General features: G+C 38.7%; 2 protein-coding genes across 5 annotated transcripts in view; both read right to left on the bottom strand.

The window, feature by feature from the left end:
* Positions 1-281: 281 nt before the first annotated feature.
* Positions 282-23,936, bottom strand: si:ch211-256e16.3. The gene is made up of 11 exons (XM_087245285.1): positions 23,834-23,936; positions 19,624-19,910; positions 17,329-17,655; positions 16,832-16,975; positions 11,099-11,285; positions 9,863-10,009; positions 9,639-9,767; positions 9,057-9,233; positions 8,427-8,573; positions 7,982-8,147; positions 282-3,586 (listed from the first exon to the last, which is right to left on the bottom strand). The coding sequence occupies exons 2-11, from the start codon at positions 19,891-19,893 to the stop codon at positions 3,415-3,417; spliced, it is 1,866 nt and encodes a 621-aa protein (XP_087101411.1). The 5' UTR covers positions 19,894-19,910; positions 23,834-23,936; the 3' UTR covers positions 282-3,414.
* A 642-nt stretch (positions 23,937-24,578) lies between these two features.
* si:ch211-256e16.4 overlaps positions 24,579-27,525 on the bottom strand; it is a 21,186-nt gene continuing 18,239 nt past the window's right edge. For all 4 annotated transcript variants that reach the window (XM_087241982.1, XM_087241983.1, XM_087241981.1 and 1 more), the window contains one exon: positions 24,579-26,123. In XM_087241982.1, coding sequence (XP_087098108.1) covers positions 25,954-26,123 — 170 coding nt within the window. In that variant the 3' untranslated portion in view covers positions 24,579-25,953. The remainder of the gene's footprint in view (positions 26,124-27,525) is intronic.

The raw sequence follows: 27,525 nt of genomic DNA, 5'->3' as shown, positions 1-27,525 counted from the left end.
AGAGATCTATGTTTGGATGTCTATTAGTGTTTCCCAACCCTGTTCCTGATGGCACACCAACAGTACACGTTCAACCTCTTCCTAATCAAACTGCCCTGAATCAACTCATCAGAACATTAGAAGAGACTCCGATACCTGAATTGAAAGGGTCAGATATCCAAAATATGTACTGTTGCTGTGCCTCCAGCAACAGACTTGGGGAAACACTGCTCGATTAGACTTCTTTTAGAAACAAAATTTACCTGGCATGGTTACAATAACGAACACCTTCTCAGACTCTCTTTAGTCAGTAAGATTCTCTCTTTATTTTATTTTCTTACTCATAAAAAATTCACAACATTCATAAATCCACACAAATAAGGAGTGGCGGAAGATGGTTTAAAAACTGCAGCTGTAATTCAGGCTCTTTCATTACACACAGTAGGCAATGGAGCTGAGCGTGGTGCATTGTGGGATGCAATCCAGTCCCGAGCTCTGCTGTACATTTTGGCAAATGTAGTAGGTCATTTGGGCACACATACACCGACAGAAAAACAGCATACTGTGCACAAAACACAGACTAGTTACTTGATCACACTACAAATAAGCTTCCAATTGTTAATGCTAAAGCGACGCAAAAGACGTGGGTAGGACATGTGACCACTACAAAATGGCGGATGTAGTACGTCTGAATTCCATTCATACTGTAGAGAACGCACTTTTATAACCGTTAAGTAACACGTTTAAAGTCAAATGCAGCACCTACTGAGTAGTAGACAGTTTCGGATGCAGCCCACTAGAACAAGACTGCGGTGTTCATCCTGCCCTCTTCTGCTGTGGAGGTTTTTTGTTTTGTTTTCTTTATATTTATGCATCATTTCACTCAATTTTTAATTCAATATATTTGAGTTGATTTGAATTTCTGCTTTCGGATCTTTATTTGGAATTGCTACTTATTTCTTGAGCCAGGAGGTTGTAACAAAACATAAAGATTAAATTACACTACATGTGACCCACGGGTGAGTAAAGACAACCCAGCAATTTTAGGAGTATAAATATTAATAATAATTGCCCAATGTAGAGGTCTGCATTCCCATGGCTGTCCCGCGGGACCAGGCCAGATTTCTGCAGCGCGGAAATAAATTTCCGAATAAAGAGCGGGAGCGGTCGGTAACTGGTTTAATTTGGGACGGGAGCAGGCCGTCTAGCAATATCGCTCCCGACTCCTGAGCGAGCACGCTTATGTATGTGTGTAAATAAAATAGTATGTGTGTAAATAAAATAGTGTGCGTGTGTGTGCGTGCACGCGCGAATGAGAGTTGTGGGTGCGTGCGCGAATGAGAGAGAGAGAGGCCTGTGTGTGTGTGTGTGTGTGTGTGTGTGTGTGTGTTAGTGCGAGCGCGCAAATGAGAGAGCTCTGTGTGTGTGTGTTTATACAGACAGCTTGTTATAGGCTGTCTCGACTATGTATAGCTTGGTGGTTTTCGGTTTCGTTCTCCCACCATCCCCCCCCACTCTTTAGCGGGATCGGGCGCGGCGGGTAGAAAACGGGGCAGGTCGGGCAGCAGACACAATGGCTGAATGTAATGCCTAGTTCAGACTGCGTGATTTTAGCCCCGATTTTGGCTCGCCGACAGGTTTTGAGAAATCGCTGACAAATGCCTGAAATCACAGGCAAATCGCTGCTCGTGCACGTGAGTGACAATCACACAGTATGAACTATCAAAGACGCGATCTGAGAGAATCGCTGATGAGTCGCCGATGCCTGTGAGATATTTGGCATGCTAAATATCTGGAGCTGTCGGCGATTCAAATCATGCCGTGTGAATTGAGTTTTGACTGAAAATAACATCAGCCATCGCCTACAGCCAATGAGAGAGCAGCTTTCACTTGTGTGTGCGTGTGTGTATACCTGCTGCACGGACCCACGAAATGGAGGAAAAACTAGTGGAGTTTTCATACAGAAAGTACTTAGTTTATTATCAACGTTGAGGAGAAATGGCTATAATTCCATTTAAACCCAGGTGAGAAAACATGTTCTTTTTCTACCTCATTAAAGGCTTCTTTCTCATTATGTAGTTAATAACAAAAGATATACGACGTGTTTTTGGCTGTGAGACGTAGTTTGGACGAAATTGTCGGCGATTCTTCCTATAGTAAAGTTATGCAATGTGAATGTCCCTGTCGCCGATCTATCTTGCAGTGTAAACAAAGCAGCGACGAAACGCTAGCCCAGATAGTCATGCAGTGTGAAAACATCTGTGTCACGACTACTTTGAAAATCATGCAGTCTGAACTTGGCATAAGCGGGAGCGGTCGGGTTCGGGATAAAACCTGGCGGGTGCGGGCGGGATTCAAAATTTAGTTCCGCGCAGGTCTCTACCCCAGTGCTTAATTTGTGAATTGCGAGGTCCTGGAACAGATCGGGGTGATGGAACCGGCATGTTACTCTAGGACAGGGATCACCAATCTTGATCCTGGAGGGTCGGTGTCCCTGCAGGGTTTAGCTCCAACTTGCCTCAACACACCCGCCTGGGTGTTTCAAGTATACCTAGTGAGAGCTTGATTAGCTTCTGTTCAGGTGTGTTTAATTAGGGTTGGAGCTAAAATCTGCAGGACACCGGCCCTCCGGGAACAAATTTGGTGATCACTGCCCTTGCTAATCACGATCTTACTAGGTATACTTAAAACACAGAGGCAGGTGTGTCGAGGCAAGTTGGAGCTAAACCCTTCAGGGCACCGGACCTCCAGGAACGAGATTGGTGACCCCTGCCCTATAGATGTAGAGGTTGAGGTTGTCGCGGACTAAAGTGAAGAGCAGGGGGGTGTGAATGGCGTAGGGGTGTTGTGGACGAAAGTGAAGAGTGGGTTGGGGAGTCGCGGAAGAAAGTGAAAGTGAACAGCGGAAGGGGCGGAGGGCGGTTAAGGAGGGGGATCAGTAAAATGAGGTAATGATATTTCAGAGGTGCCGGATCCAGATATGCCGTGTTCGCGCATAAATTAAGCCCCGCTGTTTCCACTAACTAATGAAAGCTTCAAGTAAAGTGTGACCATTTCCCCTTTGAACACCAGTCGACATGTTTCAGTGTATCAGAAATCTCTCGGCACAACAAATCCACATCTAATAAATACAAACAACAGCAAATTCACCGTACAAAAAGTACAAAACGCTTCACTACGACACTTTGTTAGAAAACAAGTACAAGTCACAATCATGATTGGTGGCGAGTGCATGAAACCCTGTACGTCACGTGAACATCATCATCACCACCACACAGAAATCAGGACGTCCCGCAGACTCTCTCTCTGGAGGAGCACAGCGGATGGGGGTTTCAGAAGCTCCTCCGTCCTGTGGAAACTGATGGAGCGGCGGCGGCTCTGAAAGCTGCCTCTGGGCTCGTGTCCGGCCAGTGCTGAAGCAGGTGTCATGGTGGATCAGTCCACTGGAAACTCGGTCTCACAGGCCGTCCCGGGACGACTGCAGGCGTGAGCGTCCTTGCGGAGGTGCAGAGACACACAGCTCAGCCAGCTGCGACTGGTGGGCATCTCTCCTACAATCTCCCAGCTGTCCGAGTCCTCACAGTACCGCTCGATAGTGTCGTGATACCTGCAGCACACACACACATTTGCAATATTTATTTAAGATTACTTCATTCCAAAACAAAACAATGTGCTTTTTATTCATTTACAGTTCATAAAAATAGCAGAGCAGTAAGTCATTTTAAAGTAAACAGCCTGTTCATCAGTTCACAAATCACACTGAACTTGACTGAATCATCTCACTGACTCAAATGATCCATATAGAGTGAGTCTATAGTTAGCAATTCACTGATTCAAATGAGCCAAATAGAGTGAGTCTATAGTTAGCAATTCATTGATTCAAATGAGCCAAATAGAGTGAATCTATAGTTAGCAATTCACTGATTCAAATGAGCCAAATAGAGTGAGTCTATAGTTAGCAATTTATTGATTCAAATGAGCCATATAGAGTGAGTCTATAGTTAGCAATTCACTGATTCAAATGAGCCAAATAGAGTGAATCTAAAGTTAGCAATTCACTGATTCAAATGAGCCAAATAGAGTGAATATATAGTTAGCAATTCACTGATTCAAATGAGCCATATAGAGTGAGTCTATAGTTAGCAATTCACTGATTCAAATGAGCCATATAGAGTGAGTCTATAGTTAGCAACTAACTGATTCAAATGAGTTAAATATAGTGAGTCTATAGTTAGCAGCTCATTGATTCAAGTGATCCGTTATGAGTAAGGTTATAGTTAACAATTCAACGCTTCAAATGTGCCACATAGAGGAGTCTAAATTTAACAATTTACTGATCCAAATAGTCCATATAGAGTGAGTCTACAGTTCACAATTCACAGATCCAAATGATCCATATAGAGTGAGTCTACAGTTCACAATTCACAGATCCAAATGATCCATAGTAGCCGCGTTTCCACTATCGCGCCTAAAGCGAGCGAGCCAGCCAGGGCGAGCCAAGGCCAGTGGCGTTTCCACTGTCACTTCCGGGGCCTAATCGGGCCAAAGCGGGGCTTTCTCGGGGCCAACGGCCAGCCTTTTTCGGCCCGCCGAATACCTTGGGCCAAGGAGGGCCAGCCGGGGCTTCGGTGCGGAGTGAAAGGAGAGGCGGGCACAGTTTTCCAATCGCACTCGAGTACATGCGCCAAACAAATAAATAAATAAGGGAAAGAAAACATCTGGAACAAATTATAGGCTGGGGTCTTTTTTGCATATGATCGCCCTTAAGTTTCTCTTTTAAATGTAAGGCTGTTGCATAAAATGATCTTTCTTTGCTGCATCTTTGATGTTTCAATAACGCATAATAATCTTTACACCATATTAAAGACACAGCAGACAGTAAAGGTTTTCAAGAGGTTTTGTCAAGTTTAATACTGTGTGTGTTTTTGCGCGTTTAGATGCCTGTGTATGTGTGTGAGACCGAAAAAAGCGCTCCATTCATAGCTCTGTTGATGCCGCGAGCGGCTTTTTTCTTTTATTTTTATTGTTTTAATTTATTTTGGAGATAATACACTATATGAATACAACAGTAAGACATTAAACTTTACAAATTTCATGTCCACTTTTGTAGGCTCAAAACAATAGTGTCATATCTAGATAAAATAGCCCTATATTGAAATAATTTAAAGAATTACAAATATTAGATAGGCCTATAATAAAATCACATTAAATAAATAAACCAATACAAAACTAACAAAAGCTATAGCTATAACAATTAGGTACTATATCAAACTGTTTCAAATTTATATTAAACTTTCATTTTTCAAAAGCCTCTTTGAAAAAAAGATTTGAGATATTTTCTAAAAAAATAAAAATAAATAAACACCGGAAAATGTTTTAAATATTATTTATAAAGTATTTGGATACGATGAAATTAATCAAATCATGCAAACAGAGCATTTTCGGGGTGAATGAAAGCAGAAACTAGGCGACCTTTTTTTCTGTCTGCAGCCGCGCAGCACTTTTTTGACGGAGAAAAACTGCAAGTTCAAAATGTGCTCTGTGTCCTCAAACAAGTGTGTGTGTTTTTATATGACGTGGTAAAATTAAAAAAGGACATTTTAAATACATAAAGAGCTTTATTAGTGCATTGCTGCTGAGCGCAACGAAATATAGGCTATATTTTATTACGTGCTGCTCTTATGTGCTGAAACACTGAACACTTTCCTTTACTTAAGATATAATAAGCAACATCTTTAAATAAAGGGAATCACCTATTAAGTGTCATAAAGCCTATAGGGGGAAAATAATCATGTTTCAGTTCTCTCCGGAGCATTTGGGATGAATGTTGGACAGATTCTGTCTAGAGGATGTTATAAAAAACATTTTATATCGAGTTATTAACGGAGAATTTTATATATGTGGTGTTATATTATGGATGTGTGCGCTCCCTGCGCTCCGGGTCCCTCCGTTGGTGGCAAGACCACTGGATTTCGATGGCAGTCGGTCGGCGAGTAAATGAATATGATGAATGAAAACACACAGGCATGTGCGTATAGACATGCGTTGTACTGCTGTACAGTAACGTGTCATTTGTTTGTTTTGGTTGTCCTAATTTTAATAGTTTCGTGATGATGTGATGGTGTGCTTTATCTGCATGATTCTCGCTGAAGTGGGCGGTTTGAGTGACGTTCGATTCGGGGGATGTTCTGGGGGCGGGGTTTGCGTGACGCGCTGCGAGCTACTAGCCCCACAGTGGAAACGCGACATGATTTCGGCCTCACTGCTCAACCTCCCGGGCAATTGGCCCGGCCTGGCCCGATATAAGCCCTGGCTCGCACTGGCCTGATAGTGGAAATGCGGCTATAGAGTGAGTCTACAGTTCACAATTCACAGATCCAAATGATCCATATAGAGTGAGTTTTAGTTCACAATTCACCAATTCAAATGATCCATATAGAGTGAGTCTATAAATAAATATTCACAGATGGAAATGATCCATTTAGAGTGAGTCTTTAGTTAACAACTCACTGATTCAAAAGATCCATATAGAGTAAGTCTATAGTTAACAATTCACTGATTTAAATGATCCATATAGAGTAAGTCTATAGTTAACAATTCACTGATTTAAATGATCCATATAGAGTAAGTCTATAGTTAACAATTCACTGATTTAAATGATCCATATAGAGTAAGTCTATAGTTAACAATTCACTGATTTAAATGATCCATATAGAGTGAGTCTACAGTTCACAATTCATAGATCCAAATGATTCAATTAGAGTCTACAGTTTACAATTTACTTATTCAAATGATCCATATAGAGTGAGTTTTAGTTAACAATTCACTAATTCAAATGATCTATATAGAGTAAGTCTACAAATAAATATTCACTGACGGAAATGATCCATTTAGAGTGAGTCTATAAATAAATATTCACTGACGGAAATGATCCATTTAGAGCAGGGGTCACCAATCTCGGTCCTGCAGGATTTAGCTCCAACTTGCCTCAACACACCTGCCTGGATGTTTCAAGTATACCTAGTAAGACCTTGATTAGCTTGTTCAGGTGTGTTTGATTAAGGTTGGAGCTAAAATCTGCAGGACACCTGCCCTCCAGGAACAAGTTTGGTGACCACTGATTTAGAATGACTCTTTAGTTAACAACTCACTGATTCAAAAGATCCATATAGAGTGAGTCTATAGTTAACAATTCACTGATTCAAATTAACCAAATAGAGTCTACAGTTAACAATTCACTGATTCAAAAGATCCATATAAAGTGAGTCTACAGTTCACAATTCACTGATTCGAATGATCCATTTAGAACACAGGTGTCAAACTCAGTTCCTAAAGGGCTGCAGCTCTGCACAGTTTAGTTCCAACCCTAATTAAACACACCTGATCAAACTAATTGAGTCCTTCAGGCTTGTTTGAAACCTACAGGTAAGTGTGTTGGAGCAGGGTTGGAACTAAACTGTGCAGGGCTTCGGCCCTTTTGGAACTGAGTTTGACACCCCTGATTTAGAGGTAGTCTACTGTTAACAATTCACTAATTCAAATAAGCCAATATGAACGAGTCTATAGTTAATGATTCACTGATTCAAATGATCCATATAGAGTTTATCCATTAAGAGGGAGTCTACATTTAACAGTTCACTGATTCAATTGATCCATTATGAGCAAGTCTAAAGTTAACTCACTAAGTCAAATTATGCTTCATTAGTTACAGTGAGTCAGCAGTTTTTTAAACATATTATTACTTATATTATACTTATATTATACTATTAATTATGTTATATCATTAATATATAAGCGAAACAGCAGCTTGTTTTTCCATGCATTAGATGTCAGAGAAATTCAGATTTTGAGTCACTAAAAGTGAGTGAAAGAATTTGATAATTGGGAGTGGGACCCCTGAATGATTCTTCAATAAGTACTGGATCAATAAGTACAATAACTATCAAATATTCATATCTACCTAATACTAATATCTGTGTTTCATCAGTGAAGTCTCTCTCACCTGTCCCATCCCTCTTCCCCTCCTAGAACATAAATCTTGCCGTCCACCACCGCCACCCCGGGCCGATATCGTCTCTCCTTCATAGGAGCGCACATGGTCCACTTGTTGGTCTTGGGGTCGTAGCACTCCACCTTATCCGTGTTTTCGGTAGAAGCGTGCCATCCGCCTGTAGATTAACAACCATCATCCAGTGCTCTACAACAGGGGTGGCCAGCCCTGTTCCTGGAGAGCCACCTTCCTGCAGATTTCAGTTGCTACCGATATCAAATACACCTGAACCAATTAATTAGGACCTGAACACCATGTGATAATTACAGGCAGGTGTGTTTGATATGGGTGGCAACTGAAATCTGCAGGAAGGTGGCTCTCCAGGAACAGGATTGGCCATCCCTGCTCTACAGGATAAAATTCATTTAGCCATTGAAGTAGAGCCCTCCATATTCACCTATGACATATATCTTGCCCTTCAGGATACAGGACGCAGAGCCGGAACGGGCAATCTGCATTGGAGCTACCTCACTCCACACGCATGTTTTAGGGTTGTACACTTGGGCCAGGTCTGTGCCATCGCCATCCTCCAAAACAGCACCTCCTGTAGGTTCAGAAGGAGAACATTAGCAATTATTTTTGTTTTGCTGGTTATATAGAATAGGTTTAGACTCTTCTAAGGTCAACAACACTTTAATTTTCTCAAAATACACATTATTATATCAGATATTCACTGAAAGTTTCAGTGATTCACATGATCTGGTGAGATTGAGTCTACAGTTGACAACTTGCTGATTCAAACAATCCATTTAGAGCAAGTCTCCGGTTAATGACACACTTATTCAAATGATCAGTTTAGAGTGAGTGCACAGATTTACTAATTCAGTGTGTCCAGTATTTACAAGTTTCCAGGTAACAACTCACCGATTCAAATGATCTACTCAGTGCGAGTCTTGAGTAAACAACTCACTGATTCAAGCAACTCATTTAGAATAAGTCTAAAGTTAATAATTCGAATCAGAGCAGGACTTCAGTTAATGATTCCCAGATTTCCAGATATTACAGTTCTGGTTGAAACCTGCTATACCTGTCACATAGAGTAGTCCATCCAGCGAGACCACAGCAGGACTGGTGACCGCCATCTTGACCGACTCCATGAACTGCCATGTGTTTGTGTGAGGATTATAACACTCCACAGAGTCCAGGCGGGAACGGCCCTCCCAGCCGCCCACAGCAAACACATATCCATCCAACATCACCAGTCCTGAAGAAACAAGTCAGACTGCTGAAGCCATAACTATTAGTAAGCAGCTAACTAGTAGTTAATTGAGCTAATAATCTTAGTTAATAGCAGGAATTGTACAGAAAAATAAAGTGTGGCCAAATAAATCAATCTAATTCTTTATATCCATTCTTATATAATATGATCTAAGCCATAATTATAACTAAATAACTAGATTCTTGAAAAGCCTGGATTAAATATTTATTATCCCCTTTCTCTTCTTTTGAGGACAAACTTTGAGATTGTGAAAACAAGATCAAAATTTAGTAGGATCAGAAAAAAACATCGCTCAAGCCCAAACTCGCTACTAAACATGATTAAGTTGCATTATTGTGAACAGCAGGGTTCAGCAAAAGCATAAGCAATCCATTAACATGCTGCCATTACCCAGTTCTGATCTCGCCACGTTCATGGGTGCCATCTCTAACCAGGAGTCAAAACAAGGGTCATAGCGCCACATCTCTCTGCTGGCGGAGCCGTCCGGAAACTCACCACCAGCCAAATACAGCATAGAGCCTGCAGGAACACACACATTTCAAACTGAGAAAACATCTTGCTCATATTAGAACACTGCTGCTTAGTAAACAATTCATTTTCTGACTGTCTCTCACCGGACACAACCAAGCCGTGTTTGCTGACAGCGAAGGGCAGGCAGGCGAGACTCTTCCACTGGCCATTGAGAGGATCGAAACTCTCCACACTGCGGAGAACAACCTTATCGTCCTCTCCTCCGACCGTCACGATCACCTCAGCAGTCCCTGACCAACAGAAACACAGCAGATTAAAGTAACCATGCACTGCACAGCACACACCACATGAACTACAATTCTGACGTTCTCTGTACACTACATTATTAATTAGGTAGGTAAGTGGGTAGGTAAGTAGGTAGGTAGGTAGGTAAGTAAGTAGGTAGGTAGGTAAGTAAGTAAGTAAGTGAATAGGTAAGTAGGTAGGTAGGTAGGTAGGTAGGAAGGTAGGTAAGTAAGTGAGTAAGTAGGTAAGTTGGTAGGTAGGTAAGTAAGTAGGTAGGTAGGTAGTTGGGTAGGTACATAGGTAGGTAAGTAGGTATGTAACTAGGTAGGTAGGTAAGTAAGTAGGTATGTAGGTAGGTAGGAAGGTAGGTAAGTAGGTAGGTACATAGGTAGATAACTAGGTAGGTAGGTAAGTAAGTAGGTAGGTAGGTAAGCAGGTAGGCAAGTAGGTGGGTAGGTAAGTAGGAAGGTAGTTAGGTAGGTAAGTAGGTAGGTAGGTAGGTAGGTAGGTAGGAAGGTAGGTAAGTAGGTAGGTAGTTGGGTAGGAGAGTAGGTAGATAGGTAGGTAGGTAAATAAGTAGGTAGGTTGGTAGGTAGGTAGGTAAGTAGGTAGGTAGGTAAGTAGGTAGGTAGTTAGTTAGCTAATTAGGTAGGTAGGTAGATAAGTAGGTATGTAGGTAAGTAGGTAGGTAGGTAAGTAGGTAGGTAGTTAGGTAGGTAGGTAAGTAGGTAGGTAGTTAGGTAGGTAGGTAGGTAGTTAGGTAGGTAAGTAGGTAGGTAGTTAGGTAGGTAGGTTGGTAGGTAAGTAAGTACGTAGGTAAGTAGGTAAGTAAGTAGGTATTTCCCAAAGCTGTTCCTGTCAGCACACCAGCAGTACACATTATTAACCTCTAGCTAATCAAACACGCCTGTATCAACTCAGTAGAACACTAGAATAGACTCCAAATCCTGAGGTTAATGGGTCAGATAAGGGAGTTTATGTACCTCCAGGAACAGGGTTGAGAATCGCTGATCTATATAATTAAATAGTGAATTTACTGTTTATGGTCAGTGTAATGGAGTGACTGTTTTAGGTATTAGAGAGACTCTGCAGACCTGTAGCGCGTCGAGGTCTTGCTCGAGGGCTGTACAGCTCTCCCCGGCGGTCCTGCAGCAGTAAATAATCCTTGGCCTCAGAGATCAGCTTCTGGCACTGGAGAGACTCCTTCACCACATCCAGAGTCTCAATGACGTCATGAATGTAGTAGGGGCTGATGAGGGGCAGGCGGATGTGCTCCAGCACCTGCAGAAAAACGTCGGCCTGAGCGCAGACATTTTACCTACATACTCATTTATATACATTAGTATTTTTTTTAAATCAATCTTCAATTTGATAAACCAAAATTTTTAGGGTGCTTTCACAATAGCAGTTTTGGAGTTCGGTACATTTAGCTAGTGTGAACGCTGTCTACTGAACTCATATGCAACCCACATACTGCAAATCTCCAGGAACAAGGTTGAGCACCCTTGGCCTAGGCTCTAAAGAAAATAAACAAAAATAACTTAAATGAATAGTTTGCCCAAACATAGAAAAAGGTCAAACATGTTTAACAGAATTTTGTTGAACACAAAAGATTATATTTTGAAAAATGTTGGAATTTATATTTCACGCTTCTCAAACTTCCTCTAAGGGTGCAAAGTGCATACGGATGCATTCTCAGGGTGCATTGTGTGACTTTTCAGGGAGTAAACATTTCTGTGTACTGGAAGAATTTTGCAAATGAGACAGCACTAAAAATGGCTCCCTGATCAGTGCACTGACTACTGTACAGAGGTGATGATTGGACGCAACCAATGTTGACCCAAGAGCTTTTTGAATCTGGGAAAAGTGAAATTCAGAATTCGTTTTATTTAAAGAGACACGGTTCACGTTCGTGTTGATTTTTACCTTACAAATGTGGTAAGCATGTACTTAAAACTTTATTTACATTTATTCAGACGGCTATCAAAGATATTATCATCAAAAGTACTCTTTCAGTTTTAGAAGACAAATTTTAGTCAAAGTGAATGAAGGTACTAAGTAGTTTACTATAATTTTATTAGAGTTTACTATAATACTATATATATACTATAATTTAACTATAACATTGTGGGCACTAAATAATACAATAATACAACTCAATCCATATTATAGAAGGTTTTTTTTTTAATGTGACACTTGTGGCCAAATGGTCTTTGTATAATTTATTTATTTTTATCAATTACAAAAAAAAATTCTATTGCTGCACGCAACAAACCTCACACTTGTGTTTGTGTACAAGGTTCAAACTGATAAACAGTGGACCTGCACTATCACCAACCAAACTGTGTTTGTGTCCTCCACTTCCACACCACTCTCAGGGCCTACTCACACTATGCTATGCGAACCATGCCCAGGCCCCTTTCCCGGTTTGTTTGAGAAGTGTGAGTGCTTTGAATTGGGCTCAGGCATGGTTCAGTTGGCCAGCCCTGGCCCAGTTGGAAAAGTTGTGCCAGAGCACGGTTCACTTGGGCTTTGGTGCGGTACGCTTGTAGTATAAGTGCAAAGTGTGCCTGAGCCCAAAACTGAAGACAAGACCTGACTTTTAAGGGCCTGTTTCATACGTGTTTATTAATAATTCTTACTGTTCAGTGAACGCAAACTGTCGTAGGTTATTAAAGACGCAAACCCCTCACTGCACAACAGCTGCACCTTCAGCAAACCTCCTAATTCCTGCAGCACGAGGACTTTATGATTGTTTGTGAGCGTCAAAAGTGGCTGATCTGTTCGGCAAAATATTTGACTGTGTCACTGCATATCGAACAACTAAAACAATGGAACTAAAAAAATCTCCACTGTGCTGAGCAACAGCTAAACTGAACAGCGCAACATCGATGATGTTAGCGTGCTCAGGGTTGAATGCAATATGAGTGTGGGACGTCAGGGGAGATGAGAGGGAAGACAAGCGTGCTTCGGCTCAGTTTAAGGCAACTGTACATAGTGTGAGTACGCCCTTAAGCCTCCTTTCCACTGCACACAACAAACATCTTAAAGTCATTCATTTTCAATGGAGAGCAGTCCGGGAGCTGTGTGGAGTTCCGATCATCTCCGTATGCTGAAAATTCAAATCCTATGAAATATTTGAACTGCTGCGACTAGAACATATGCGACCGGCCGACCGGATGTGATGTATTCTAGTGTTGTCTAAGCAGGTCCGTGCAAGCGAGATGAGAAATACTAGTTTATTTGGTTATTTTTTTAATTAGAAAAAGTCTATATTAAAAAAAAAAAACTAAATTTTGGTTCATAAATGTAAGTAATAAAGTAAGAAAATATACATTTATATGTTATCTTCACATTCCCTCCAATAGTTTTAGCGGTCTATGAGTTTCTAGTATTTATTCATTCATTCAACCATGGTGAACGGACAGAAATAAAGACTCTTGCTTTTGCACTCCTTTATTTCGGACACTGCGAGAACAGTTTCTCTCCTATGGTGCATGTCAGAACTGAAAATTCTGTGCGACTACCACTAGGGGGCGTATTCCGACAGTCGTGTCCAAATGTCATGTGCAGTGGAAAGGCGGCTTCAGAACTGCTGTAAATGCTGCTCTCAGAATCACTCTCCATCTCCTCAGCCTGTGAGCGTTTGTGTTGCCGGTGTGCAAATTAGTGTAATAAAACTTCCCTTTGTATGCAAACCAATTCCCTCTTTCCACTCTCGACACTCCCACACCAGACAACTAAAAACAACACTTTTTCTAGCTTTTTTTTTTCAGATTAGAGGTGTGAAAACTCTCTGCTGAGATGCCGGGTTTCATGCCACTTTAATCTTGTGTTGAGCTAACCCTTGAAACCCAATAATGAACAGTGATTGCAATGTTTGCCCTCACACATACCACTAACTGCAGCTCCACATCAACACTGTACATGAATAACCTCTTTAACCTCCCGTGAGATATGAAATCAGCACTCCATAACTAAGATCCAGACTTAAAATAGCTGCCTGGCAACAATGATATGTACACACAGCGATCTGATCCTGTTCAATCAGGGCTAGGTTTACGTTTCTCTGTTCGCTTCATAATCATAGGCTGTAAGGAACATGTGACCTTTCACAGGCTTAGTTCATCAAAAACACAAAGACGGCTAATCCCAGTCATCTGCTGGAGCTCCATCCCTGACATCAAAGAGGAAACACCGCTCATACAAAAAATAAACCGAACACAGACAAACACAGTAACCAGCAGCAGCGCAGTAATACAATACACACCTCCATCTAAATACTATACAGCTGCAAATGTCACATGGTTCATTTACAATATAATTTGGTGCAATGACCTCTTTCTTTCTTTCCCTACTTCCTTTCCTCCTTTGTTTCTTTCCTTCCTTCCTTTCTTCCTTCTCTCCTTCCTTCCTTCCTTTCTTTCGTTCGTTTGTTGTTTCTTTCTTTTGTTTCATTTTTTCTCTTTCTTTCTTTTTCCATTCTTTCCTTCGTTTGTTTGTTTCTTTTTCTTTTCTTTTTTTCTCTTTCCTTCGTTTGTTTGTTTCTTTCCTTCTTTTGTTTGATTCTTTTTCCTTTCCTTTCTTTTTCCATTCTTTCCTTTGTTGGTTTGTTTGTTTCTTTCTTTCTCTTTCCTTTCCTTTTTTCTTTCTTTCCTTCGTTTGTTTCTCTTTCCTTCCTTCGTTTGTTTGTTTCTTTCTTTTTCTTTCCTTTATTTCTTTCTTTCTTCATTCATGTTTGTTTCTTTCTTTCCTTCGTTTGTTTGTTTCTTTTTCCTTTCTTTTTTTTCTTTCTTTCCTTTGTTTGTTTGTTTGCTTCTCTTTCTTTCTTTCTTTCTTTCTTTCTTTCTTTCTTTCTTTCTTTCTTTCTTTCTTTTGTTTGTTTCTTTTTCCTTTCTTTCTTTCTTTCTTTCTTTCTTTCTTTCTTTCTTTCTTTTTTCTTTCTTTCCTTCGTTTTTTTGTTTCTTTCTCTCTTTCTTTTTTCTTTCTTTCTTTCTCTTTCTTTCTTTTCTTTGTTTGTTTCTTTCTTTCTTTCTCTTTCTTTCGTTTCCCATTCTTTCCTTCGCTTGTTTCTTTCTCTTTCCTTTCTTTTTCCATTCTTTCCTTCGTTTGTTTGTTTCTTTTTTCCCTTTCTTTCTTTCTTTCTTTCTTTCCTTCGTTCGTTTGTTTCATTCTTTTTCCTTTCCTTTTTTGATTCTTTCCTTCATTCGTTTGTTTGTTTCTTTCGTTCCTTCCTTTGTTTGTATGTTTTTTTTTCTTTTTCTTTCTTTCCTTTCTTTTTCCATTCTTTTCTTTGTTTGCTTCTTTCTCTTTCCTTTCTTTCTATTTTACTTTCTTTCCTTCGTTTGTTTGTTTCTTTGTCTCTTTCTTTCTTTCTTTACTTCGTTTGTTTGTTTCTTTTTCCTTTCTTTTTTTCTTTCCTTTGTTTGTTTCTTTGTTTCTTTCTCTCTCTTTCTTTCTTTCCTTCCTTCGTTTGTTTCTTTTTCCTTTCTTTCTTTCTTTCTTTCTTTCTTTCGTTTGTTTGTTTCTTTTCCCTTTCTTTTTTTCTTTCTTTCCTTTGTTTGTTTGTTTCTTTCTCTCTTTCTTTCTTTCTTTCTTTTCTTTGTTTCTCTTTCTTTTTCCATTCTTTCCTTGGTTTGTTTCTTTCTCTTTCATTTCTCTCTTTTTCCATTCTTTCCTTCGTCTGTTTGTTTCTTTCTTTCTCTTTCCTTTCTTTCTTTCTTTCTTTCTTTCTTTATTACTTCCTTTCCTTCCTTCGTTTCTTTCTTTCTTTCTTTCTTTCTTTCTTTCCTTCCTTCATTTTTTTTCTTTCTTCTTTCCTTTCATTCCTTCGTTTCTTTCTTTCTAGTCATTCTAAAGATAATGAACAGCAAATTTGCCAGTGTACATTTTACACCACAGGTGTTGAATTTAACACTTTTCAAGTGTCTATATGCGTCCCACTATCAAAGTGTCCAGGTTACACTTTCAACTCGAAGAGCTACAAGGCAAAATTCTAGCAATACAAGGCAAGCGAAACACCACAACAATAAAAGATTTATTAATTTTAATAAATAAATGATTAAAACTTATTAATAATTATTTATCACCATGGTATGCGCAGTGCTGCCAAATATTTTCAATGAAAAGGTGCTAAGCTCTGCATGAAAAGGTGCTAATTGTCGCTAGATTACCTCATACATCAATTTGCATATTGCTAACGCACGGTTTCCGCAACATTCATTCTTCCATGGCGAGGCGCCACACCAAAATTCATCCTGCCGCGGCTACATTCAGTTGTGTTTTTTTAATAACGGGTAATAAACACCAAAACGAATGAAAAGGTAAGTGAATTATAACAGCGCAAACTTTTCGTATTTGGTAGATCTGTGTAAAAAAAGGGCTGCCCCCACAGCTGGAAAAAATCCTAGAGGAAACACTGTAACGTCATCACGTCCAACTGTTTCTTTTTAACAGCCTATGGTTAATAAAGGGGTATTTATATTTGCACTATGCTTTAAATATGCATGTCAATTTAATTAATTGCATTGTAGTTTGAATACAGTATATCAGTATAGACGTAGTGAATTTGCAGTAATCTCCCAGTTCTAAAAATGGTTACCAGTTACATTGTGTAAAATGGGCAACTGTTGCCCAATAGTCCACACAATAACTAACCACAGTTGATTTATAATAACAGAAATAGTCAAACTACCTAGCAATAGGCACTCCATTGGCACATGCAAATAGTCAAGACAAGAAATGTAAGCTCATGCAAATGTTTTGCTAATTATTCAAGTTTAACCAAATGCAGTCTTGCAGAGTCACTGATGTGGTTTCTGTCTGACCTTCTCGAAGCTCTGCCTGCGCGAGAGGCTCTTCTCCAGCCAGACAATGGCCGCCTCAAACACCGTCTCCTCTTTTGGCACGTTCAGATGGTCACTGGAAATGATCTCGATCAGTTTATCACCACACAGAGAAAGAAACTCCTCCTGATGGGGACAAACAGAAGATAATCGAGGAGTGTTTTTTTTTAATCATAGTTAAATAAAATCTTAAAAATCCTCTTTCTATTACTGAAAACAGAATTTACCTCTGCACATTTTTATTTTTTTGAATAAGTTTATGTGACTATATCCATATCACAATTGGATGATGTCTCCTCTCCACTTACAGTGTGGTGTGCAGTCTGGTGCAATATAGCTGCCGTCGCATCCTCTAGGTGGATGCTGCACACTGGTGGTGGATGAGGAGACCTCCCCCCCATTGTGTAAAGCGCTTTGAGTGTCTAGAAAAGCGCTATATAAATGTAAGGAATAATATTTTTTTGAGTGTCTGTGTTTACCTGTTGGCTGACGGTGCTGAAGTGCTGTTGGATGTACTCCATGCTGCGTCGCTCCAGCTCTCGGCACGAGTGCGCCTCGGCGAAGCAGTGAATGCCCACGCAGTTCATCTCGTCCATCTGGCGCTCCATGAAGCGGCAGCAGGCCTCGCGCACTGCCATTACGTCCAGCAGATTAGCGGCCGCCAGCAGCGCCTGCACGTTGGCCTTGGAGATCACCACCTCTGCAGTATAGGCGTAGCTCACCAGCATCCCGATCATCTGCGGCTCCACCCCGTTAATGGCCACCCGCTCCTGACGAGACTCCATCAGGTCGGTGGAGAACATGGCCTGTGCCAACACAACCACACAGCTTTAAACGTGCATTAAGAGCTTTATTGATCCATTACAAGGTACATGTGAAATCAAAACTAATGCTACTGATTTTGATAGCTCGCATTGCTAGTTTTACGGTGAACAATTCATCTGTGCATGACATTAACAAAAAATATTGCCCATGTGATCTAAAACTGAAATCTGAAAATGCACTTCCTGTTTGTTTTAGTTAAATTTTCAGATTATGTCAGTCTGAGGTATTGGGCGTGGCTAACATATTTAACCACGCCCCTTCCAGCTGTCAGATTTGACAACAAACAGAAATGGTGAGGAGGAGGAGTCTGTAATAACTTTCCTGAAACCCTTTTACTGATCTCTCTAAATGAAATGACATCTTCACTACATCCAATCAACTTGCAGTAGAGAAGAAAAACAAGCCACGCCCACTGATTTCTCATTTAACATTCCATTTCTTAGGAACTGCGTCACAATACGAAAAAAACTGTCGAAGTTTCTGGTTAGTGTGGAATTTCATGCTACGTTTACACCAGAATGCTCAGATGAAGTGTCAAGTGCGAGTGATTTACATATTAAGTCAATGCAACGACGCGAATAGACATCCTGCTGCATGATATGTGTGAATGAGGCGGCGCTAATGACGATTCGCTTAAATAAAGCGGCACGATTTGGGTGTTTTGTGCATTTAATGTGTGAAATGAAAAATTCTGAACTTCAGCAGACATTTGCGTTAACCAATCATGGCCTTGATGATGACGTAACGTCATCAGAGGGGGAAAAACTTGCCCATTAGTGACGGTCTCACCATTATTAGCATGAGACGTTAGTCTTGTATTTGAATCTGCCACTATGCCAACACACAGGCATTTGTAGCTCCGCCCTCTTTTAAAAACAACACAATCACATTTGAATTTAAAGTGACAGTCACCAAAACGGCACAATTAAGATCAAGACCTAATGCTGTTTTCACACCAGACGCAGCATGTGTAATAAATCGTGCTATTCGCACGTAAATAGAGGCGTGAACATATTGAGTTTACTCACATGTGAAATTCACATTGCAATAGATGCTGATTCACGTCATGGGCAGGGCATCTGTATGTCCGGTGACTCTAGCTTCGATGCTAAATGGCTAACATGGATTTTATTGAGAGAGTAGCTGTGCTTTATGTGGTTTAGGAAGGCTGGAAAACTGCGTAGATTCGTTCAGCGCTGTGTCTGAGTCGACTAGATCCTTTCAGAGGTGCACCCAGCACTGAGTTCATCAACTGCTCCATAACCTTAACCTGGATGATGGAAGCTTTCAGTGGTGCTTCCGATAAAGTTGGGCCCAGTTTGATGAGCTGTTGTCCAGTGTCGACAGGAGGATTTTCCCTCGAGACACCAACTGCAGAAGCTACGTTATAATCATACCCCTATAAGAGCAAGCTCCTGATTGGTTAACGCGACGCGAATGTCTGCTAAAATTCTGATTTTCCAACTTGAGAGTGATTTGTGTGATTCGTTAAACGCACAAAATACTTAATTCACATTTCATAATTCCTGCCGCCTCATTCGTGCTAATAGCAAGGCAGGATGTCTATTTGCATCTTTGCATTGACTAAACACGTAAATCACCCGTGCTTGACGCTACATCCGATGCTCCATGGTGTGAACGCACCTTAAAAGGGGCAGTTTTAAAGAGCTATAAAATATTATTTGTGTGGTATTTTGAGCTGAAACTCTCTAGGGACATCAGAGACTTGTTTTACGTCTTGGCGTATAACAGGTCCCTTTTAACTACTACGTACTTGCATAAAAACAATAGTTTTTACAAATAAAAAAATTGACTTTATAGAAAATTCTTCTTCCAAAAACATTTTAAAAATCTTATTTTTACCAAATGACTTTTGATCTTGCTAAAGTTTTGTCAAGCTTATCAACAACAAGTTAAAAACAACAACAGCCTGACTTTGCATTGATTACCTGAAAGTAAGAGCTGAAGGAGGCCAGGACGATGCGGTGACAGGGAAACTCCTGGCCTCCGCAGCACAGCGTCACATCGCAGAAGGCATTATTGAGCCGTAAGCTGTTCAACCCCTCTAGCACTTTGTTAGGATGGCGAGTCTCCACAAACACATAGTCTTCACTGTCTAGAGAGGACAAGGGGAAGCCGGAGTCCTCCACACATGGAGACGGAGGGAGTGTGGAGGTGGACGGAGACGTGGCCAGCAGATTCACAGCCATTATTTCCATCTCGGCAGTCAATCAGGCTGACGAAAATTCACATGAACAATACAGCATTACGCCTAAAACTGCTTTTTGTAATACTTTATTTTAATTAACATGCATGTGCTCTCATATCTTTATATCATTTTAGAATGCATCATATATTTTTCATTTATATTTTATTATATTATTCATTCATTCATTTATTGTACTTCGGCTTAGTCCCTTATATATCAGATACTACCTTATTTATATTATTTATTTGATCGCACCCCAGGTCAGAATACACTAAATAGTCGATCCCACAAAACACTGAAAATTTAAATACATTTTATGAATAAATTAGATGTAATTCCAATAAACACATACATTTTATTCACTGAAGCATGTGTTACACAAACTAACATTACCAAAAGTGTTGACCTCCCGATCATCAATGTATAATTCACACACACTGTCTATTTTCTATTGGATTCATCTATGCTTGCAAATTGTTTGTTATGTTTAATGCAGATTTCTGAATTCTTTACAAGTAGGATTATTTAGGTCTTCTTTTGTGAAATTATATTCATATCGCAATGTATATCACAATAAACAAAATGTCGCAAATGTCGTGTTTTTCCAATATCATGGAGCCCTAGTTTTAATAAATATAATGTGGACAATAGGCATGGGATGGTAACCGTTTTCTTATTATACCACAGTTTGGAAAAGTCAAGGTTTTAAAACCGCCAAAATTTTCTGTAATATCATTCCTAAGGTATGTGTAGGATTTTTTTTATTTATAGTTTTTTTTAGGACAGCAGTATCTTCAGCAGAAAAAAATATCCAAAGATGCCGTTTCAAATTGTAAAGAAATTTGTGTTTTAGAAACAAAGACAGCAGAAATCAATAGGGGTGTAACGATTTATCGTTGTACGATTTATTGCGATGCAAAAATGTCACAATATGCATCGTGGCGTTATGACGATTTGATTACGATATGACGTCCGTTTTCTCTTATTAGTTGAGCTGTTTGCACGTGAGCTACGTTCCACCTGCTGTCGCACGTGAGTTCAGATTGCAGCAGCAGTAATGTTAGCAGACCAACATGAGTGGAGTTGAAATAGAGGATGGCCCATCCTCTCAAAATCAGACGTCTGGCAACATTTCGGTTGTACAGTCATTGCTTTAGACTCGTCCGCTTTTTGACACGCATACTGGGTCAAACATCCTAAGTTTTAAAGTCTTCACAGTGATTTACATACTTTGCACAGCGACAGGGATACCTCCTAGTGGTGTTGAAAGAGTCACATACTGTATTTATAAGGTACAATTCACCCTAAAATATCATTCTGTCTTCATATAATGTTCCCGCCGCAAAATCACACATGACGTGAGCTGATGGTGAGCTGTTACTACAGAGGGCGGACTATGATAGACGCACGCGTATGGCAAGCCGTTTAACATTTAAACCTTTGATCTGACTATCCATAAATAAATATTTTGACTAGTCATAATTATAATTCGACTACTCAGAATGACAATTAGAGATATCTGCAATTGCAATTGTACTAGTACGAAATCAGATTGGAGATATCTGCAAATATATTATGACTAGTCATATTCCTCCATTGACTTCCATTGAAAAATATTTGCAGATATCTCTAAATGAGTTTTGACTAGTCACAATTGTAATTAGAGATATCTCTAAATGAATTTAATTAAATATGAATTAAATACCTGGAAGTGTGGATTTTTTTTGCACACAAAAAATGCACGTGACCAAGCAAAGGCTTAAGCTTTTACTGTTAAATTCAATTGAATAGAAAGCGTATTTTTTTTTGCACCTTTACTTAAATTGTTCCTTAATTTTGTCTCTGTCATTTCAATAATATTTTAAAGAAGTTTTTAAATTGTTTTATTTTCCAGAGACAGGCCTGTTTAATTTATTTTCTTAAAGAAGGTTCAGTTTAACAAGTTGAAACAAAAGAAATACATAAAAAATAGTTTACTTGGTAAAATTTGCATTTCAGTTTAATTTTAAATTTTTATTCCAAATATCGTGATACATATCGAATCGTGAACATTATATCGTGATACACATCGTATCGAGAGCTGAGTGTATCGTTACACCCCTAGAAATCAATGATTCATTTGAATTATTAAGCCTGACGTGTTTACTGCTCGAAAATATAATAAATCTTAAAAACAAAAATTGAATATATGGTTTTCAAAGGGGAAACAAGTTTTTGTTTTTTACTCAGACATTTTAAAAAAAAAGATATTCTAGAGCACTGAGCACAATACTGTGATATTTTTATCCAAGGGTATCATCATACCTTCAGAATCTTATACTGGCCCTAGTGGAAACTGTAATTGAGGTAAAGTTTGTTTAATATTCGCACATTCCTTCAGTGACAACTTGTGACACTGTCACTGTATTGTTTACCATGGTAGTTTGAATATTGGGTCTGAAATCCCGTCAAAGTATAACCTGAAACCAACATTAGCACTATTTATTTGACTGTGAACAATGTTGTACTTTAATCATATGATTTCCCTATTTATAATTAGCAAATATGTATTTATTTTAAGTTATATTAAGTGAACGTTAGTTAAGGAGAAAGTCTGAATGTGCGAAATTGCGAATATAAAACCAACTTTACCTCAATGAAACTGTAATGGTATTTTTTTCCTCAAACTGAGGTAAAGCTGGTTTTATATTTTTACATTTAAACATTTTGACAACATTTTGACATGGTAACATATTGTTTACCAAGCTACTTTGAACATCTGGTCTGAAATGGTATACTTTAAATCAACATTAGCACTATTTAATTGACCAATGCTGTACTTTATTAATTAGAATCAGCAAAAGCACTTTTCTGAAATGATAATAACAAAGAAAAAGTCTGAATGTGTGAATATAAAACCAACTTTACCCCATACTGGTGTCACGTTAAAAACAGTGAATCTAAAAGGGAATATGTCCCAAAACACACTAGAAACAATTGAGGTACAGCTGGTTTTATATTTATATATTCCTTCAGTGAAAACTTGTGACAAATTCCCTTGTTTACCATGGTACTTTATATATTGGGTCTGAAATCCCATCAAAGTATTTCCTGAAAACAACATTAGCACTAGTTTTTTGACTGTAAACAATGCTGTTTTTTGATCATATGATTTCCCTATTTGGAATTAACAAACATTTATTTATTTTAAGTTATATTAAGTTAACTTTAGTTAAGGAGAAAGTCTGAACGTGCGAATACAAAACCAGCTTTACCTTAATGAAATGGTCTTTAATTTTTTTTTCAAACTGAGGTAAAGTTGATTTTATATTCACACATTTGTTCATTTTGACAACTTGTTATATGGTAACATTTACTGTTTACCACGCTACTTTGTATATTTAGTCTGCATACAAGTATGATTTCAAATTAACAATTTAATTGACCAATGCTGTACTTTAATAGTTAGTGTTAGCAAAAAACACTTTTCTGAAATTATAATATCAAGGAGAAAGTCAGAATGTGTGAATATAAACCAACTTTACCTCATTTCTATAGGTGTCACGTTAAAAACAGTGAATCTAAAAGGGAATATGTCCCAAAACACACTAGAAACAATTAAAATGTACTGTTTTAATGGTTAAACTGAATGATTTGTAATGTGCTTTTTCTGCAAGGCATGCATAACAACCTGTCAAATAAAAATGAATGTTCTTTCAGTTCATAAATCATTCCTTGTTGTTGTTTACTTAAATTACAGCAAATGAATAAAGCGACCTGTGCTGTTGTGGTGCACATATGATGATTATTAAACATTTAAAAGGCAAATGTGAGGCTTTTAAGGGGGAGTTGGCTGGCCAATGCAGTTAGTATATTTTCATTAATCCACACGAGTGAAGGCTGACAGTACAGCCGAAAACACTGGAAGCGACAGCGACACGCATGCAAACACAACAGACGCATCATCTTACCGAGGAGTATGTCTGAGGTGAAAACACGGCTCAAAATCTTCATATTTTCACCTGCAACTGTTTATGAAAAGTCGTGACGCCATGTCTTCTTCTTTTACATTAGACTGAGGCGCAGGAATGAGCGCATGAACAGAAAGCGCCGCCTGCCGACCTGGAGAAACACTGTACTGGTCTTTAAGGTAAAGTTGGTTTTATATTCGTACACTCAGTCTTTCTCATAAATAATAAAATCTCAGAAAAGTATTATTTGGACATTATAAATAGTAAAATTATATTAGGAGCCAACAACCATCAAAGTACAACTTTGTCCACAGTTAATTAAATAGTGCTAACTGCTAATGTTGTTTTAAAGTCATACTTACATATGATTTCAGTCCGAATATTCAAAGTACCAAGGTAAACAATGTATGGAGCTGTCACTGAACGAATGTGTGAATATAAAACCAACTTTTACTCAATGTACTGGTGAGCACCACTGTGTGGAGTTTGCATGTTATCCTCATGTTCGCGTGGGTTTCCTCCAGGGGCTCCAGTTTCCCCCACAAGTCCAAAAAGATGTGGTACAGGTGAATTGGGAAAACTAATTGTCCGTAGTGTATCTGTGTGAATGAGTATGGGTGTTTCCCAGTGATGGGTTGCAGCTGGAAGATCTGTTATCTTGAATATATGTGATATCTTATTTATTATATTAGGTAGCCTTCTATGTTAGGTGTGCAATCTGACACAATGCAAATGACACAAATCATAAAAATGAAGCTTCTTTATTTTGGTCTCTTGTCAGGACAAGATCTAAAACAGTAGGGATAAAGCCAAGGAATGTTGTATAACTCTTATTTTTATTTACAATCTTACTTTCTCTCCCCATCTTTTTATTCCTCATCTGACATCATGTACCTCAGGACATGCGTTAGGGAGTCCCCTACCGTAAAACATCTCAAACTTGGATTGCCGTAAAACTCGCCAACAGCAGGGAAAGAGTTAAACAAAATCATTTATGCATTTACATAGCATAGTAAAATGCATTTACTAACATATACTAATCATGAACAACACTTGTACAGCATTAATTAATCATAATTGAACATTTACTAATGCATTATTTACATCCAAGTCCATGCTTGTTAACATTAGTTAAAGCACCATGAGGTAACATGAACTAACAATGAACTACTGTATTTTCATTAACTAACGTTAACTAACATGAACAAATACTGTAGTAAATGTATTGTTCATTATTTGTTCATGTTAGTAAATGCATTAATTAACATTAACTAATGAACCTTATTGTGAAGTGTGACCCATTTATCGATTTGATGCAGATCACAATACTAGCCATACATGTAAAACACAAGTAATGTCCTTCAATTTGGTCACGTCCAGCGGCCGTCATCCTTGAACCGATCTCCATCATTGAAAGCTGCTTGCTTTTCTGTCTGTTCCACTGCTCCGTTTGTTAGATGTTTCCCACTATTGAAGTCTGAAGTGCGTCCAAAGTACATAATGGTCAATTCGCACCACAAGATGTCTAATCGCATCTTTGCATTGACTTCACATGTAAATCACTCACGCTTCTTCTGCATATGCTTACTGCACAGGCTGCAAAACATTACCCCGTCCTCCCCTCCATGTAATGTAATGATTATGAGGGCGTAGGCAAGCTGTCATTTTTCGAGAGACACTCTAATACACCACAAGTCGTATAAAACAAATAATTGCAAACTGAAATAAGTTTAATTTGATTATATGGTTTGAAATTTAATATCTTATGTGATTATTAATCTTTGCGATCATTTTGTGTTTAATTAGGAATTTTGCAGGATTGCAAATATTTGCAACTTTTTGTCGAATTGCGTTGGATTCATTGATCGCGAAATTGCAAAAACCTAGGGGGTCTGATATACAATGATCTATATATGGTGATGTTTTTGAGGGGGTCCGTTCCCAGTAGAGCTTTATGTCTAGCAATACCCCTGATGCAAGCTTAATTTTAATATCTCAAAAGAAGCTTTGAATGTAAATATATTATGTATGACCACATGTGATCATTTTCTAGTAGTTATAGAATTCTGGTTGCTCTAGTGTTAACAAGTTTCCATTTTTGTCATTTCATTAATATGAGATCAGTGTATGTACCAAACTTTCCCAAGCACAGACAGAAACACAACAATGGTGAGTAGATAGAGAATCAAGAACATCATGTCTGTTATTCTTGCCACTTTTATCCACCACATTGCAATCTGAAACTCTTTTTGATCCCTGTCTTGATCGACCGGAGGGCCACTAACACCATCTGTAAAAGAAAAAAAAAAACTTTAATGTAGTCTGAATCATCTCCAATTTACCAGTGGGGAGATCTGCAGAAACAAGCTGAATAATAACACAGTAAATCTCTCAAAATCTCAGCAGAGGATCATTAAACAACTCCACAAACAGCATCCGCAGCTTCACTTTTTACCAACCCTTCTGACATTAATTCTGTCTACAAACAACCTTAGTGAGACTTACTAAAATTAGATGTTAGTTGTTCTGCAGGCCTATTGTTGCTGGAGATCCCTAGTTCCAGGTATAAGCAATGGGGTGATCGTTCGTTTGCAGTGGCAGTTCCTAAACAGTGGAATATCCTCCCTACAGAACTTTGCACAGCGAACATCACGATGATGGACATGAAACACCACAACACATTTGTTGAGATGTTGATAGTCATATATATGACATATATATATGTCCATCATCGAGATATATATATACATGTATATACATGTATGTATGTATGTATGTATGTATGTATATATGTGTATATATATATATATATATATGTATGTATGTCCCAAGTTGCTAAAAACATTAGGTGAAAATTGGTTGTTTTTTGTGTTATTTTGAGCAAATTTGTTCTGGTTTGAAAAGAAATCTTGAAGCTGCGTCACGGTCATAAGATCCTTGTGTGAATTCCAGCATGTAGCCTGGATTTACTGGCGAATGCAATGAGACATCTTTGAGCTTTCATCATTATTTTACGAGAAAGACTTGGTTCAAACCAATCAGCGCACTCTATTGTGAATAAAGTGCAACTTCATTAATATGCATGACAGCTTCGAAGAATGTTTTTACCTGTTACAGTGTTCAGACAGCAGAGAGACGCCACGTTGTTTTGCCAACCGTAATTAAGTAGAAAAAAATAATTGTTTGGAGATATGGGTCGTCAGTGTTGAGTTTATAAAAGTGCTGCAACGAAGGTTTTGTTTTCATTCCCCACTACGAGAGCACAGCTAGACTCACATGTGAATTACAGTGGTCTGTTAACACAGGACAAAAAAAACAAGTCTTTCCTCATGAATTAATGCTGCACACCCAGAGACGTCACAATGTATTCACTGGTACAGACATCCTGTCTGCACACTGTAATACACGTAAGTATCTAAGCGGCATAACGCAGCTTCAAAAATTTATTTGAAACCGGAAGAACGAATTTGCTTGAAATAACGCAAAAACAACCAATTTTCACTTTTTAGTGAAATATATGTGTCCAAATAGTGTTTTTAGCAGTGTGGGACACATATATGACTGTCAACTGCTCACAAAAATGTGCTTTGGTATTTCGTGACCCTTTAAGGCACAAAGCTAATACTTATTTATTTAATTGCTTTTGATATTAAGCAATTGTCTTATTGTTTACAGACATTCTTGTTTTGAGT

Source organism: Danio rerio, chromosome 3 (assembly GCF_052040795.2).
Source record: "Danio rerio strain M-AB ecotype USA chromosome 3, GRCz13ab, whole genome shotgun sequence".
Taxonomy (NCBI): Eukaryota; Metazoa; Chordata; class Actinopteri; order Cypriniformes; family Danionidae; genus Danio; species Danio rerio.
Note: the sequence above shows the minus strand (reverse complement) of the source record. Positions and strands in the feature narration are given on the sequence as shown.

Coding starts and splice junctions, on each gene's coding strand:
- si:ch211-256e16.3 (XM_087245285.1), bottom strand. CDS start 19,893: ATGGAAATAATGGCTGTGAATCTGCTGGCCACGTCTCCGTCCACCTCC. Junction 17,656..19,623: donor CCTTCAGCTCTTACTTTCAG/GTAATCAATGCA, acceptor GTGTTGGCACAG/GCCATGTTCTCCACCGACCT. Junction 16,976..17,328: donor TCAGCACCGTCAGCCAACAG/GTAAACACAGAC, acceptor TGTCCCCATCAG/GAGGAGTTTCTTTCTCTGTG.